A 16987-nucleotide genomic window follows, 5' to 3' on the forward strand; every position below is an offset into this window, starting at 1 on the left:
AGATTTCTGAATGTGTTACTGTGTTATATACGGTGTATGAAATATTTTTATCCATGCAGCATTGTGTTCTTTTTTTCCCTGTCTTCATTAGGTAAGAGTGTTTACATTTTATTAATACAACTGTTGCACTGAAGTAGAACTACAAGTTGCCATGAGTATAGCAAGATCTTAATCACATTAGCAGTCTCGCTGTAAAATGTACTTTTTTTTTTTTAGGCACACACAATCGAACAGGCTGTTTCTATATGGTGCTGAAGGCCATTTCAGGAGTGGAGGATACTCAGCCCTTAGCCTGTGCTTTTAATAGGAACAGATATGCATGCAATTTTTCCCTGCTTGTGCTTAAAGCCATTAGGAACTAGAGTGTGGATATTCTTAGTCCAGAGCCAAGACTGAGATAATTTTTCCTGCCTCTCAGCAGGGCATGTTAACTCGGGCTTGGCTTTGGTGATTCAGACTTGGTGTTTTACTTTCTGTACATTCACTTGTCTTCCGAAGGCTCAGGGGGTAGCAGAGCATCATATAACCCTATTACTCAGGAAACATTACCTTCAACTCATAAGGAAATTACAAACTGTCTGATGTTGAACAAGATTTTGTCTTAAGTTAATGAACTCAATTAAATTTATTTGAAGTAAGATCACACCTTTTTGATATAGTTGTCATTCAGAATTTGTATGACTTGGCCTTAAGACACTTAAACACATTTTTAACTTAGAACATATGTGTAGTTCTAGTATATCAGTGAGTCAATTCATATACTTCAGTCCACTCATATGCTTGATTGTTTTTCCAGTTCAGAGTTTGAGACATTTGTCTATGACATAGCGCTGTATGTCTGTTTGCAGATGTACTTTTAGGCAGAGTGATTTTTTCTTTCATTGTTATTTTTGGATATACCTGCCATACAGATTACAGGGGCTGGCATGCAATCCTAGCTGTTACAGTTCAGCAGCTGTGTGGATTTGCAGCGCTGCATACACAAGCTTAATCACATCCAGCTATATCATTCAGTGTTGTTTCTGGTTGTAGCAGTTCAAATAAGTTATCTGAACAATACAGCAGCATACTGCAAGAACACAGCAGCTAGACGTCTACAGGACGTCTTGCTAAATCTTTACTTTCAACTAAAAATTTCAGAAGTAAATAAGTATCTTCCATTTAGGCTCCAATATTGTATCACCACTGCTTGTGTGTGTTTTGTGTTTTTCACACAGACCGCATAAGTCAAAGCTGTCGCTCCCCCGTCCATTTTTTAAGTTTTTATATCCCTCTCCAGAAGCAATATAAAAAGCTTTGGCCAGAAAAATTGCCTTTGGAAGTTAGAGCATTTGACTGTGAATATACATCGGCAATTAGATCGTTATATGAGAGCTATCTGTAAATGTAAATGTGAGATAACAGTTGAATATTTTGCATTTTTCATTCAGGAGGAAAGATTTGATAATAGGGCTGTCTAGATCTGTAGCTGGTAATTTAAATGCTTTTGTTCAAACTGTTATTATTAAGTTTGTCCAGTCGCTTCTTGAATCCACATGAGCTTTTAGTGTTACAGCTCCCTGTGGCAGGATATTGATGCTTAGTCTGCATATAACATGAAGAAATACTACCTTCTGTTATTTTAACCTGCCACCTCCTATTTTCATTTGCTGTTTTGTAGTTCTTACATTGAAAAAGGTGGCAAATAGTCATTCTGTATTTACCTTCTCCATTCTACTTGTAATTGTAAGGACAACATGGTTGACATTCAGTTTGAGGTTAGAGTACTTTAATTTAGGGGTCTTAATGTGCACGGTATGCCCAAGCTACCAATGTAATCAGTACAGCCTAGAGAGTAATTTAGCCCAGCAACCGTTAGGGACTGAACTCCGTTTCATGTATTATCTAAAACTGGCTCCATCTGAGATGTCCTGGCATATCCTGCCTCGTTCCAGAAAGGCATAGTTCTCCTGTAAAGCCCGTGGCATATTTGACAACCTTGGGTGGATGTCTCAGGCAACTATGGCATATTAAGTAGCACCAGGTCCCTGAGTTTAGGCAACTGAATAGAGTCCTTGGTGTCTACTTCAGAGTGAGCTGACTTGCTCTCAGGTCTCTTCCTGACTGGGTCTCTGTTGACTGACAGTAATAGAAGTTTAGACAATTGGCATACAAATGAACACCTAAATTTCAGTATTTTAATCTCTAACAATATTAGCGTGATTTCTCTTCTTAGTTGCCACTTTTTCAGGATCAGAGTCCTACTTTATTTTGTTACTTCTTGTGTAGAAGCTTTTCTACAATTGATTATCCTTGTTGCCTTTTAACATATCTTTTTCCAGTTCTATTATACTCTTTTGAAGAGGGAGGACCAAAACTGCATGCTATATTCAAGATGTAGGTATATGATGTGTCAGTGTATATGGAAATTTAGAATCACTCTTTTAAAGTGCATTGCTTTCCATTTATCTGCAATGATTTTTATCTGCCTTTTCAGTTTGTGAGGTTCTTTTCCAAATCCTGTAGTCAGCTTTTGTTTCTGATATTCATTTCCTTTTCAAATTATTTATGAAGATATCCAATGCTATAGGTGCTAGTGCAGTTCCCTAGAGACTCCACTGGTGATCTTTATTGTGAGAACTGACTATTTACTCCTATCTTGTTTATGCAAAAACCTTTCTTTTTGCCCTTAACAGCTTATTTTCTTCAAGAGACGTTGGTGGGGAGCTTAGTTAAATGTCTTTTGGAAACTCAGGTAAATTACATCAACTGTATCTGCCTTGTCCAGACTCTTTGCAAGAACTCAAATAGATTGTGAGGCGTGATTTCCCTTACAAAAGCCATTTGGACCCTTGCCAAATATAGCCTTATGAATCAGAGTTGTAATTTGTATAAATGGAAACAGGTTAGTACAGGATACTGCTCAGCATTTTTGAAGCATAATGGAGATCACGTTTCTGGGCTATGAACCAATAAGATCTCCTATAAGTTTTAGATATGAAACAAAAAACAGATGGCTAAATTCTCAGTGAAATAGACTGTAAAAGCCAGAGATTTATGAGGATATTGGAGATCCTAAACTTCTGCAAGAACTTCCCCAAGATCAAGAGATTATATAAGGTGAGTAGAAAGCACACTAAAATCTGATGACTTGGTCTTACTTCTGTGTGTCCACATATATTTACACATATATACACATCAGTGCATTTACTTTATCAATGAATAAGCATTATCCTTTCAGTGTTTTCATATAGTTCTGTGTATTTTTTAATAAACACAAATTTTAGCTAGTTTAAATTTTACTGAAAAATAATTTAAGTCTCTGTGACAATATTTGAATTCAAATTAACCTTATAAATACACTCCAGTTCAATTTGATTCACCACAGTCATAACAAAGAAATAGAAATATATCTCATGTAAATGTAAATGTCATACTAACTGATTTTTATTCTACTTTGCAGTTATACACAAAATCTACGAAAAAATTATCTTACCTTTGCTATTTAGCTTTGCAAAATGATTTCAAAGTTATTTAGTTAAGGGTTTTGACAGATAAGATGTAAAATGATTCAGGAACTGTAAACAAAAGGTTTGTAACATGTCAGATTGTGGGGAGGCAGATGCTACAAAGATCTGGGTTAGAGTTCGCCTTATTTCACATATTAATTAATGATGTGGAAGTAAAAATGAATAGATGATACTAATTCAGGGGGCATCATAAACACCTAAACAAGACAGAAAGGAGGAAAATGAATATAGATGGAAAACAACAACAAAAAAAAATTGCATTTAGTTTGGAGAAAGGCTAGCTTTTTCCAAAAATATAAGAGAACAGAGAGAAAAAATACACTGAAAATGAATCATGAGGAGAAGCATAGAAAACTGTAAGTCTTGATTAAAAACCAGAGGACCAAAACAAACTGCTGTTTTATAATGGTTGGTGAGGAAATCCTGCATTAAAGTAGATACGCGTAATATCTTAATGCCCAATACTTGTTTTGTTTTTAAAGTGTTTGTAAGACAACACAAAGTGGCTGTACAGAAATGAAGGCAGTATGAAGTGAAACATCAGTTCACAAAGGAGGGAAACCCCAGAGAGTGAAGAATAGAGAATATAAATGAGTTCTTGCCTGTGAGAATTCAAATCTCTTTCTTCTAGTTGAAGTATGGGACTTTCCCCCAGCTCTACATATGGGCTGGAAAGTTATATATGCAGAAGAAATATCAACAACCAACCAACTAGTTAAATACATGGAGCAATTCATTACACCTATCGTACCTATTTTAGACACCTATATTGGGAAGGGAAAAATTGCTCTTTGGAGGCACTCAGCTGGCTAACCTAGATTAGATGTGTAATGATGAAATGCCTGATGGTCAATGAGATGAATCCCATCTCTTGTATACAGAAAAGATGCTTCTGAGAAGGAGGAAATACGTAGGGTTTTTCTCTTTGTTTCCTTGCGGTAATTACTAGTGTCCTCATCTGACCTCCTTCTCTAGTACTTGTGTTTCAGAACAGTCATGGAGTTTCCTTGTCAGAGTTAGAGGAATCTTTAATATTTCCTTGATTGTCTGGAAGACCTATTTCTTGAGATGCCGAGGAGGCACTGCACACACCCAGAGTCATAGCAGAAGGATTTACGGCCTCCTCAAAAAAGAGAAGAAAGGACTTAAAGTTGAGTAGACTTTATGGAACAGTCCCAGAAGATATATGCCTTCAGCAATACACAGACAGGTTGTGGACTGCATGCGAGTTTCCCAGCAGAAAAATCTCTGTCTAGACTTGACTTTTGTGATTCTACAGTTTAGTTTTGCTTTTTTGAAATTTTGGGGTGCTATATTAGTGCCTTTTTCGCCACCTGTTCTGTTTGTGGAAACATTCTTGCGATATATTTTTACTTTCCCAGTTCTTAAATTGCCTGACAATTATTCTGTTTGTCTACAGAGAGACTTGTCCACTTAGAGACTACAAATACAAATGAGGGACAGTTGGATGTCTCTTTAGTAAAATTTAAACCAGGGCTAATTTTATATTTGGTTGCAAATAGATCATGTGCAATATCTATATCCACTACACTAAGGTTTATGTTCAGTATTCGCCATACTAGATAGAAAAAGAAAAAAGTAAAAAAATAGAAAAGAATAAATGCTTGTATAAAATTTAAATTAAAAGAAAGAAAACAAGGGAGAGGCAAAAGGAGGCAAGAGATATGCCAAAAGAGATTAGCAATCTGTAGACATTTTATGCTTATACTTTCTTGATACATTTTAGTATCTTGATGTATTTTATGACTTAATGTAATTCATGGCACATGTAGGCAAGGGGTCTTTCATTCTGATTCCCCAGATAATGAAAAATACAAATAATATGGATATGCTGGGACATTCAGGAGAGCGAGACATTGCACAGTGAGCTTCTGCCCCAGAGGCACCCTAGCAGATCTAAACACAAGCAGTCTTCATACAGGACCATTGGCTACTTCTATGCTGTCCTCTCTTTCCACCTTGCATCCAGAAAGGTTTATTAACTTTGTTGAAGCTATAGATGAAAGCATTTAGGTTGATTGTGCACTGAAAGAAAATATCCTGAAGCAGAATCCATTTTTAGTACGCTAATTAAGATTCATTCTGGTGCAGCACACAAGCTATGCAGCTCTCCTGAAGCCGGAGGAGCCAGCGATGGCAGGAAGAGCAAACAAGCGGCTCTGTGGCAGCCAGCTTGGATTGCTGGGGCAACGCAGGTGAGAGCTGATGGAGCTGCCTGCACTTGAGCTCAGGCTGCGTGAAGCCTGTGTTTGCAACATGATGCTGGGACACCTGATCTGGCTCTCTGCAGAACTTATATCCTCAGAGCTCATTAGATTCCAATCTTCGTTTCTAGATTTAAAAGCACACATACTGTTTTCAGAGAGAGGCCACCACTATGAACTATAGCTGAGTCCCCAGCTCTGACTTTGAGCTTGTAAACTCCACTGAACATAAGTTGGCCCTGACCTCTCTGCATCTCTGACTTTGTTAACCTCTTATCCATGCACCCTGTGCATAGATAGACAGAAGTTTGAGGGTCAAGAAATTTTGTCAAAATATCTTCAATAACTTGCTGACAGTAGAGTGCTTGAAATAAGTTATGTTTATTGTGTTTTATAAGTGAAAGTCAATGCCATTATGATCTGTGTTGATTCAAGGTATTTTTAATGGACAGTGAGTGGATGAGTGAGCCCTGAACTGTGTATTTCTTACCAAAAGAATTGTGCTTTATAGCGTTTTTCTCATAAATGGCGTGGTAGTAACATATGCAGTCTGAAGGCTCACAAAAGAAATTTTTGATGTTCCTCTCTACAACTCCAGCTTTTGAAAGCAAAGTTGTTTCAACCAGAGCTGATATTTTACTTCAGAGGAAAATAAGTTTCTTTAGCTTGTGGTTTTGTGAGGTGCTGCAACCTCTTCTTTTAGAAGACTAAAAAATCATAAGGCAAATAAAAATGCTATTTAAAAATATAAATAATATATAAAATATAAAACTTCTTGTGATTTTAAAGGTATTCTTTAATTTTAGGTTCTGAAACATTTCTGAATGCTTGAGGTGACAGTATTCTCTCATACAAACATATAAATGGGTAACATTATCAATAGTCACTGGAACTATCTGTGTACATAAAATTATTTTTGTTATTTCAGGAAGCCATAGAAGACCCAAGGAAAGATTTGAGACTTTTCTTGAGGTTACTAACCATATGTTACAGCAGTATTATTCAGTTAAAATCGGCATAGGTGCCCTGGTGTAAAATTGCATCAGCACCATAGCTAATCATAGCCTAGATGGCCTGTGCCTTATTAAAAGGCGTTCTTCCTTCTTCGGTGTTAGAAAGGACAAAGATATTCATGTGAATTCTTATTAGAGTATTAATTTGTCAATTGTGTGAGCTGGTTTTATTTTCTAGTCTGTATAATTATGGTAACAGAGAAGGCTAAGGTATACAGAGCCATTTCTTTCCCAAAGTGAGCTTTCTCCTCATAATTTTGTTGTGATTTATTTTAGAAGAGACCATTTCAAGGCTGCCATGTTAAATACCTCACTCTTCTTTAATCTGCTTCGGAAGTGGACAAGGCAGAGTTCATAGAAGCAAACTCAGCTGCTAGTGAGGATGAGATACTACTGCTACTAGTAAAAAAGAGATGCTGCAATCACCTGGTCTCAGTCAGCCCATAGCAAGTTAGTTAGCAATGGAAACTTGCCTCCTCCCCTGCTTTGTTTAGGGTGCTGTCGGGTGTACCCAGCGTCCCCCTCAGGGCCTTTTGGCCCATGTATGAGATCTGGACTATCACGCTCCTTTCTTTTTCTCATTAGTTATCCTATGGAACTAGGGCCCGTTCTCATTGTATTTCTTTTAGCCCTTTCCTCATCAGGAAGGGTTTGATGCATTACTTCTGTCCGATAGCCTGGGCCTGAAAGGAGAAGAATATTTCGGATCCTTTGCCTTTTTTTCTTTTTTTTTTTTTTTTTTTAATTCTTATCAACAGCACTCCTCTCCGTACCAAACTGTCTCACTTCTTATTCAGCTAATAAAGCAACTTGCTAGAGTCATTTTTTCGTAATGGTAGTCAGCTTCCTACAAGAATAGTATTGGTTAAAACTACTGCTAGAAAACAGATCAGTCTTTTTCAGGATGAATTCTTTAGTTTTGTCTTCACTGATGAGGTACAGTTGATTATTTTCTTTTTTTTTGTTATTTTACATCACCATAAAGAAAAGCGGGAATGAAATAAGATGCCATTTAGATTTAGGGCATTCAGAGGATAAAACAGGACTAACAAGATGTATTCATATTCACAGCACTGATAATTCCCCAGTGCATGCTGTGCATTAGTGTTCCTACCAACCTGTCATACATTTCAGCTGCTATAAAATCAGTACGCTTCCAAATGCACGTGCAGCTTTGGAGAACTGTAAGGAGGCAGTAGCCACTGGTATTATGCTAGTAACTCAGTGAGTGATATAATGTCCTCTACATTTGAAGGCAGTTCTCTGTGCTGTCAAACTGACAAATTTTAGAGCTGCTTTTAAAAAGCCTTTTATCAGCACAGCTGTTGAGAGGTTTATACCACGTTACCCAGCAGAATGTATACTCTACAAAGTACAGTAGCTGAAATCATCTTCAGTATTTTTCCTTCCAGCAGAATGCATGTAAAGTCTCAGATTCATCTCACATGAATTTAGTCTCTTAAATGAAGTACCTGGGATGGGAATATTGTAGCCCTGGGCATTTATATTAAATAGGGAATGAAAGGCATGTGTGAGAGACCTAAATTTCAACAAGTAGTGAGCAGCAATCCTTTGAAAATTAAATCTCTTGAGAAGTTTAAGATACTGAGGAATCAGTTTCAGCAGTCAAGCCTGAAGGTTAACTTTAAGGACCTGCATTTTCAAGTCAAAATTCTTCATTGTGGTTCTAGCCACTGTTGAATGGAAGCATGGGAATAATTGATAGAGCAGGGAGGCCAGTTTCTCCCAGTCTTGTAGATAACTCACCTAAGATTTTGGTGATAACCATTAATGTAGAAAGTCTCCAGTTCAGTCTAATGTTCAGTGCAATTTGGGAAATTTCTATCTGTAATGTGTTTGTCTAAAGTCTGACTTCAACTTCCACTGTCAGACTGAATACAACACAATATGAGACAGACAGTACTAATACACTAGATAAATTCATCAAGAGTGGAAGTTTTTGAATCATGAAAGCCTGATGTTCTAATAATGTATTTGCATTTTGTTAATGGAAAGAAACAAAGACATATTGTTGCCAAAATTTGACCCAGCTAACTGAAGAGTCACCCAAACTAATTACTGGTCATTCCAAAGCTATGGGCAAAATTAATCCTTCTCTTTGTAGTTTTTAGGACTGTTTTTATGGCGTGAATAGTTTAAAGGGGTTCACAGAATGATTAAAGTTAAAACTTCTGGAGAGAAGGAATCTACTTAGTATCCTGCAACTATTTCTGTTTCAAAAGAAAAACTGTTAAAAATAACAGAGGATAATTAACAAGATGTAATCTGAGTCCAAAGTATATAGAAATCTAAATGTGGACAATGACTTCTTGTCTGTTTGTCTTCTGGAACATGATGCTGTTATTCTCTTTCTCACGTATTTATCCACAAGCATATCCAGACTGTGTTTTGCATTTGTGAACTCTTTAAGGCTTCTATATTTATTTCATTACTACCAGGATGGGAGTTTACTTTATGCAAGATGTATTTGTGTGTTTGCTTTTATTTATGGATGACTGAAATTCAATATGTTACTCAATATATAAATAGCACAAAAAATGCTTAGATATAGCTAAGAAAATACAATAATTCTGAAGACGTCCTTGGGGTGTATGCAACGTAGGCTCCGATGTTAGACTTGTGACGCTTAAGTGTGGTATTAGGCCTATTGGTCTCTTAATTGAGGCTTTCCCTGAGGAAGGATTGAATTCTAGTAAAATAAAAAATTTAGCTGTGATCTTCTTTCTAGGTTTATGTATTTAAGACAATTGTTTTCTCAAACACTGTCTCATCTTTCCATTAACCTCTCTGGGCTCAGGCCAGACTCATAATAGCTGTTGTAACTTGTATGTAATTTCCAGACCTAGTTTTGCAGAGGGATAAGGTGTATATGGAAAAAAAAATAAACAGAGGAAAACCTCCATGGATATATTAATAATCAAAATGTTGTTCTTCTTGAGTTAGATACCTATGTCTTTTCATACTACAGTTTTGTAGAAATGCGATTAATGGAACAGCTATTGTGGACCCAGGAATACCCTAAGTGATCTGGTCTGAAAAGGCTATCTTCTGTTTCTGATAGTGTCCTGTGTCAGAAAGTATAGCCATATCTTTTAGTCAAGTAATTCAAAAAGGAAGCTGCTAATAAGCAATGAAAGCAAAAATCCATGGGAAATGTAATCAGAAGCATTAATATGACTCATACAGAAGTCAGTCATTTGAGGGGAGATAGTGTTGGCTGACAGGGGAGAAAATGGATGGTAAATATCTATACATTAGTTTCGGTTATATATGTTGGTGGTTGCACAGTTCAGTACTAATTTTCAGGTATCTGGGAAAAAATTTCCCGCTAGGAAATTCCTCTTGCTTGATCCTTTCCTGTATCTAGTCACACTAATGAATCTGCCCATATATACATTGATAAATAGCATAAAACATCATAGGAGATTTTGAATACACAAAAAATACTGCTTAACACTTACCAGGGTGGATGGTATGAATGGCTTGAACATACATAATAACATGAAATAAAAATAAAGAAGCATTTTATATAAAAATCAGTTACAAATTTAAAAACTAATCCTGCTTCCATAGGAACAGTAACAAATACCCACTGGCCTTAATAGAAACTGGATTAGGCCCCATGTCAAGGCAACTTCTATTTTTGGAGTTATATGTAACTGCCTTATAAGTTCAACATGGAACTTTACTGGTTTAGACCATGAACTCTTCATTTTGATCTATTGTGGGCTTTTTTTTTTTTTATATAATAGTAATGTGTACTTGTACAACAGCGTTTGTGAGAGGGCATCAGCATTGGCTGAAGGCTTCTTGGGGTAATAATTTTTCTTAAAGTCATGAGAATTATTATTCTGCATTTTATAGAACAAAATAAAGCTTCAAAAAGTTCAGACTAATTGTTTTAAAAAGTTGCTTACTGTCATCAGAGGCTCTCCTTGAATCCAGTAAAGCCTAATTTCTAAGATATACAGCCATTACTGAAGTGCGCTAAAAAACATCCGAACCAAACCAAAAGATACTTTCAATGCAGTGACAGCTATTTTGAAATATCAACCCAAAAACTAACTCACCAGGCATGTGACTTCTAAGGGTGCATCTTCAGTGGAGTTTTAGTTCCAATCAGGAGTGCACAATTTTGTCCTTCTTCTGAACTTTGCTTTCATTCACATCAGAGTGATTTTGGTCCACATGAGCTGGATATCATGTCCTCAGGATCTCAGGTTTCAGTCTACAGATCTGCCTCTGCTGATCCCTGGTACTTGCTAAAGGTGAAGTGGCAGATGGTGCTACTGCACTGAAAGCTTAATAGAGCGCTAGGCTACAAATAGAGTCAGTTAGCTAGAAGAGGCCCTATTTCATTCCTTGTGTTAGAAGTCAAACCAGGTGCATGAAGTGGTGACTTGCCAGAAGTAAAAAAGGAAATTGCTGACAAAATCTGAAAAAATCTGCTTCTCACAGTATCGTCATCCTTCCCTATAAGGTTTTGCAATTTATAACTGTCTCATATGTTGCTAGTGGAAAAAAACAAACAGCAGCAAAAATTTAACTGTAATGATAATTCTCTTAATAAAGCATTTATGACCTTGATAAATATAATAACTAAATTCATAACACTGCCAGTTATCAGATACTGTAATTTCCCATTCTTTTTCTTGATTTATAGGTGATATATGCTCTGAACACTAAGAATGATGAACATGAGGCTACTATACAGGCTCTGAAAGATGCGCATGAAGAAGAAATTCAGCACATTCTTGCTGAGACAAGGAAAACAATTCTTCAGTATAAAAGCAAAGCTGAAGAAGAACAGTTGCTCAGAAAGCGTATTCAAGTCCTTGAAGATGCAGTCGAACAACACAAGAGACTAAAAGAAGAAGCCTTAGCAGAGTTAACCCTATTCAAGAAGCAGGTGGAAGAAAGAGAGCTGAGAACGGAAGTAAAACAGGCACAGATGATCCTTTCCACAGACACAGTAGACACCAATGCAGACTTTGAAAACAAGCTTCTACATTTAAATCAGGAGCACGAGGGCCTGTTAGATGAATGCAAAGCATCTAGGAGAGAGAATTTAGATACAAAAGAGATTCTAGATGAAAAACACAGTGTGGAAGGACAAGCTCTGATTAATGAGATGGAAAACCTGAAGAGTGAGAACCAGAGAGTCATTGAAGAATGTACACAGAAAACCAGGCAACTGCAAGCCTTTTATGAGAGAGAAAAAGAGACTTTAAAAAAGGCTATGCAGCAATCCATGGCAGAGAGGCAGAACTGTCAGCAAAGAGAACTGGAGCAAAGGAAGAGCTTAGAGGCTCAGGAAGGTTTTTTGCTGCAGCAGGTAAAGAAGCTGGAGGCAGACCTAGAGGAGAAAACCTGGAAGGTAAATGAGAGGAAGAAACATTCCCAGAAGCTAAAAGAAAGAATACAGGTAGAGTATGAGACTGTGATCCATATCTGTGCCTGTTAAAGAACAAATTATCACTTCCTTAAAATTCTAGGGGGGGTCTTTTAAATGCTCAAGTCAAATGCTTTGTAAGAACTAAAACGGTTTAAGAGGCTTGGAAGAGAAAAAGGAAGAATATAGCCCTGGGGAGTTTTTAAAGGAAGAGTTAAGCTGATTAGTAACCCATTAAGAGAACTCTTTGAACACTAGACCTCCTATTCCCTGAAGGAGGTAAAACTTGTCTGTTGTCTGAACAGAACTATAAGTTTTTTGCACAGAATTGAGAAGGGAACAGCAAGCAGGCACTAATGCTGGCAATGAGTGTGTACAGAGTATGTCCTCCTTCTGCATTGTGGCTGTCAGCAACTCAGTGCATTCATGTAAACAGGGTCAGGTAAGAGACCAGGCAGTGAGCTAGCAGGTTAGAAAACAAGTGCTTTATCTTGTATGATTCTTAGAACAATAGCTTGTATCAAGTGACATTTAATAAAGTGTCCTGTAAACCTGTGAAGTTTCATGTGCTGAATCGAGAGACTTTCAGTCAGGTCTGTCTTCATGCTTTGCCTATCTACCAAAGCTGGTGTATATCTCATACATTTGCAGCACATCATGTGCCAGGCACAGCTGCCAAGGTTGGCAGATCTTGGGCAATCTGCCAGCCAACTGCATTTGGTACATAAGGTCATGAAATGGGAGAGACACTGAACTGTGGTGAAGCTGAAGCACCCAGCCATGGTTTATACTCAGCAGAGTTCTGTGTCCATCTAATACTGTACATTCTTCCCATCACATAAACTCACCCACTGGACCTGTCTCCAGCCATGTGACAGCTATCTTTCTTATTAGTTTGGAAAAAAATCATGAAGGAGATGTGACTGATGGGAAGAAAGATGTATCTCCATCAGAGTCTCAGAGAACTCCAAAATCTTGTAGAGACCAGGGTCATCCCAGTCAGCTGCGTTCCTCCAAGACAGTTGTGATCCTTTTCACCATCTGCCCTCACATCTTGCCTGACAGCATTGCTCTGATGATGTTGCACAGTTGTTGACTTCTTCTTGGAGGATGTTCTTGGAGAGAGTTCAGCCTTTAATAGGGTCACTGCCTCTCTCCATGAGTTCGTGACATCAGAGGGTGGTTTGAACATGCCGTTCCCAGCATCATCCAGGCTCCATTGTCTCAATGCATAGATCTGTAGCAGACGGATCTCCATTTTCTACAGAAAAATGGAGAGTATATAATGAATGGCGGAGATGCAGATAAGCCCCCTCTTTATTGACTTGGGGAAATCCATAAAATATGTTTCAATAGGGAAAAGTGTATTGGCTCTGTGGAAGTGATAGAGGGGAAGAGGGAAAAGTAAAATCTTGATTTCTTGTGGGTTCTTTCAGTTAGATTCAGGAGAAATGAAGAATAGAGGCATGGAAATTCATGCAGGTGATTTACTTTTTCTGCATTATCATGTAAGAAGTGCAGTGTTTTGGGGATTAAATAATAGTGGAAATAACAAGGTGGTCTCTTTAGAAATTTAATTTCTAAATTCAGTATCAGCTAGATAAAATCTTTTCTGAGGGACATATGCTCAACTGTTGTAAAATTTATATCCTCAAAATCAGTGCAATGATGCTGATTTACACACCAGCTGAAAATATTACCTTGAATCTTTAAAGAGATGCTCTCAGACTAGATTAAATCTGGAAGAAATAAAAAGTCAGATATCTTTCTATGTTTTTCCAACTTAAAAAAAAAATCTTCTTTTGATGCCATCTTTAAGTATTACGTTTTTTTCATAATATTATGGACAATGACAGACTGGGAAGGAGAAGCATTTCTTTAATCATTAATATCTCTGATCATTAGTAACACTAGCAAGAAAAGCTATTAAAACACATGAAAGATAAAAGAACTGGTATTTAAGCAAGATGAATTTTCTGATTTTTCCTTGGTGTATGCCAAGTGGTTTGAGACCTTTAGATGAAAGGCACTGTATTACTGCACATTTGTTATTACTATGTGTATTACTATTACTATGGAACAGAGCATATAAAGGATGACAAGCCATTTTCAAAAAGTCTGATCCATTCAGTCTAGCTTTGGAAGAATTTTGGCATATGGCAGAGGGTTTTTTTTTAAAAAAAAAAAAAAAGACAAGCTTATCTTTAAGTTTTCAGTTACAGAGGATATCAAATAAAGTTGGGTTTAACCCATGAAGTTTTATTCAAATAACATTCGTGTAGGAACAAATAGAAGTTTTGTCTAAGTAAGTATTGCAGTGCTGTGTTAGACTCTTGGAGACTGAGACTATAGCCCCAAAATAGAACATTAATTATGGCCAAATTTTTGCCTTTAGTGATGGACAGACAATTACCAGCAGTCAGTAGGAGCTGTTTTTCTATGTTTTTAGGCATCTCCATTATGTTACAAAATTATTGTACTTCAGCAATAAAAAAAAAAAAAAATTCACTAAGCTGTAGCACAAATTGTCATGAAATTAATGCAGGTATGTCCTGCTCCAAGCTTAGGATAGTCTCAGGCATCTTTCAGATGGGAACTCCTGATGAGTGTTCACTTTACACAGAAGCCTATTGCATCTGATGGAATGGCTCCGCTTTACAGGTACTGTGGTAGTAGGGACAGTTTAAAGGCACAGAAGAGAAACAGATTCTTTTAAATTAGCTCTATAGGGGAGAGATTCTTATCATGGAATTGCACTGAAAGAGAAAATGACCATTTACTACAGAAGACAAGAAAAAGAACATAAGTAATAAACATAAAAATAATGCCATGCATATCTGGGGATTTAGAAATGCAGCTTAATTCTGGGATCAAAATGTATAGTGAAAAAAATGGTGAAAGAGCTAAATGTAGCCAAAGACAGAAATATGCTTCAGGAGAAGGAAATCTTGCAAAAAGCAGGTAAGATGCTCATTAATGTCATTCTGAAATATTTCCTATGTCACTCATACTAGAAATTCCACAAGTTATTTATGCTATTTGAAATGTAAATTTTGCTATAACAGAAGAGAGGAAGCTATATTGAATTCCCAGAACAAAGCTGTTAATGAAGTAGATGAACTGAAGAGTCAAATAGCGCAGCTGCAGCAAATAACTTCTACCAAACAGAGCCAAAGCAAGAAAGGCTGTGGAGACATGTGGGGGCTTAAACAGGTATTTTGCTCTCAAACATGCAAAGGCATGGCATGCCAAAGAGTCCTAAATCAATGTCATTTTTATTCTGTCTTTGGGTCATTCTACAGAAGTCAGTCCTATAAGATTCACAGACCCCTGGCCTCATCCAGTAGAATATTGACTCCTAGTCATAAACTCAAGGACATGAGTTACTGCAATGACAGCAAAGAAACTACAAACATGTTTAAAGTACAACTGTGCTAGCCTAGGTCAGGTTGTTCAAATTCTTCTGTAACCCAGCTCTTTAAGAGAACAAGGTCCAACACAGACTTTCGCTGTTGGGGCCAACTTGACATGATTTTTTTTTTTTTCCTAAATATAGAAGACAGTTCTGTTCTCCTGAAAGGCATAACAGAAATAATACCAAGAATAAACTCAGTATGGTGAGGAATGTATGTATTCTAAGAGGTCCCTCTGTACAGCAACTCCCCTTAATCAATTTTCCAGTCCAAACTCTTTTCTGTATTTTTTTGTTCTCCTAGAAGATTGTTATGCTAGTATTCTGGAAAATTAGACCTGGCATCAGAGACATAGTAAAAAACAAATTTGTCCTTTGTATGCTTTCACAGAAGTAAGGTTGTCCTTAAGGAAGCCTCCATGGTTGGAAGTGAGTCACACATCCAAAACCAAACCGAAACAACAAAACAAAAACAAACAAAAAGCCTAGACTACAGAAGAGGCATACAACCCTGAATCATTACAGTTCCACACTGTTAACTAAAATAAAGCCAGTATTTTTCAGTGGAGTATATCCACCTATATAGCATGTTCTTTACAAAACAGATTACCAAGACCCCAGAATTCTACCTTGGTTTTGTCATATAATATATAGCTAGTATGTTTCACAGCCTATGGAAGCTGTAGCTACTGAAAACAGGATATGAATAAAAGACACAAGGGACTTTGCAAAAGCAGGAATCAGTCCCATGAGGAGAAAATATGTCTGAAGGAACAACTGGTAAAAGGGTTGGAAGACCTTGTAATGAAACATTCAAAGGAAATCAAGTCAGTCTAAACCTTTGTGGAAGCTGAAAGAAAAAAGAAATGCAGAAGGTAGGAATGTTCTTCTATTTCTAGATGCTCTAATTCATCTGTTTTTAATCTTATTGGTCACAGTGACATCATTTGAATTATCCTCACTGGAGGCACTTTGAATTACCATAAAATGCAAGGATTTTCTCACTATGTTCTTACTGGAAAAAAAGAAAAAAAGGAAAGAAAAAGTCAAGCTGATTTATTTCTGTGAAAAGCTCCTCAGGCAGGAAGGTGAGTTTATCCTTGATGTGATAAACTGCCTTCCTAGCAACACTTATGCTTGCATGTAACATTTGGAGTGATTAATATATGGTCCCTCCTGAAGAATAATGTATTGTAGTTGTACTCCAATTTCTGACTTAAATTTCCATGGATCTATGCTGTGAAATACTCAAATGTATTGATTTAATCAACATTTTTCATTATTTAGGCAGAGGAGCTAATTCTGCAAGGTGGTGGTAAGTTGATTTGGACTGCAGGTGTTTTCAATGAAATGACCACTCGTTACAAACTGTAAATGAATGCATGAGTGTATATGTCCATATTTAGCTTCAGTTG

General features: G+C 37.0%; 1 protein-coding gene across 1 annotated transcript in view; it reads left to right on the forward strand.

Moving 5' to 3' along the window:
• FAM184B (family with sequence similarity 184 member B) overlaps positions 1-16987 on the forward strand; it is a 55080-nt gene that overhangs the window by 15445 nt on the left and 22648 nt on the right. Inside the window, exon 5 of the mRNA XM_013960013.2 lies at positions 11432-12193. Coding sequence (XP_013815467.2) covers positions 11432-12193 — 762 coding nt within the window. The remainder of the gene's footprint in view (positions 1-11431; positions 12194-16987) is intronic.

This window comes from Apteryx mantelli, chromosome 5, assembly GCF_036417845.1.
Source record: "Apteryx mantelli isolate bAptMan1 chromosome 5, bAptMan1.hap1, whole genome shotgun sequence".
Taxonomy (NCBI): Eukaryota; Metazoa; Chordata; class Aves; order Apterygiformes; family Apterygidae; genus Apteryx; species Apteryx mantelli.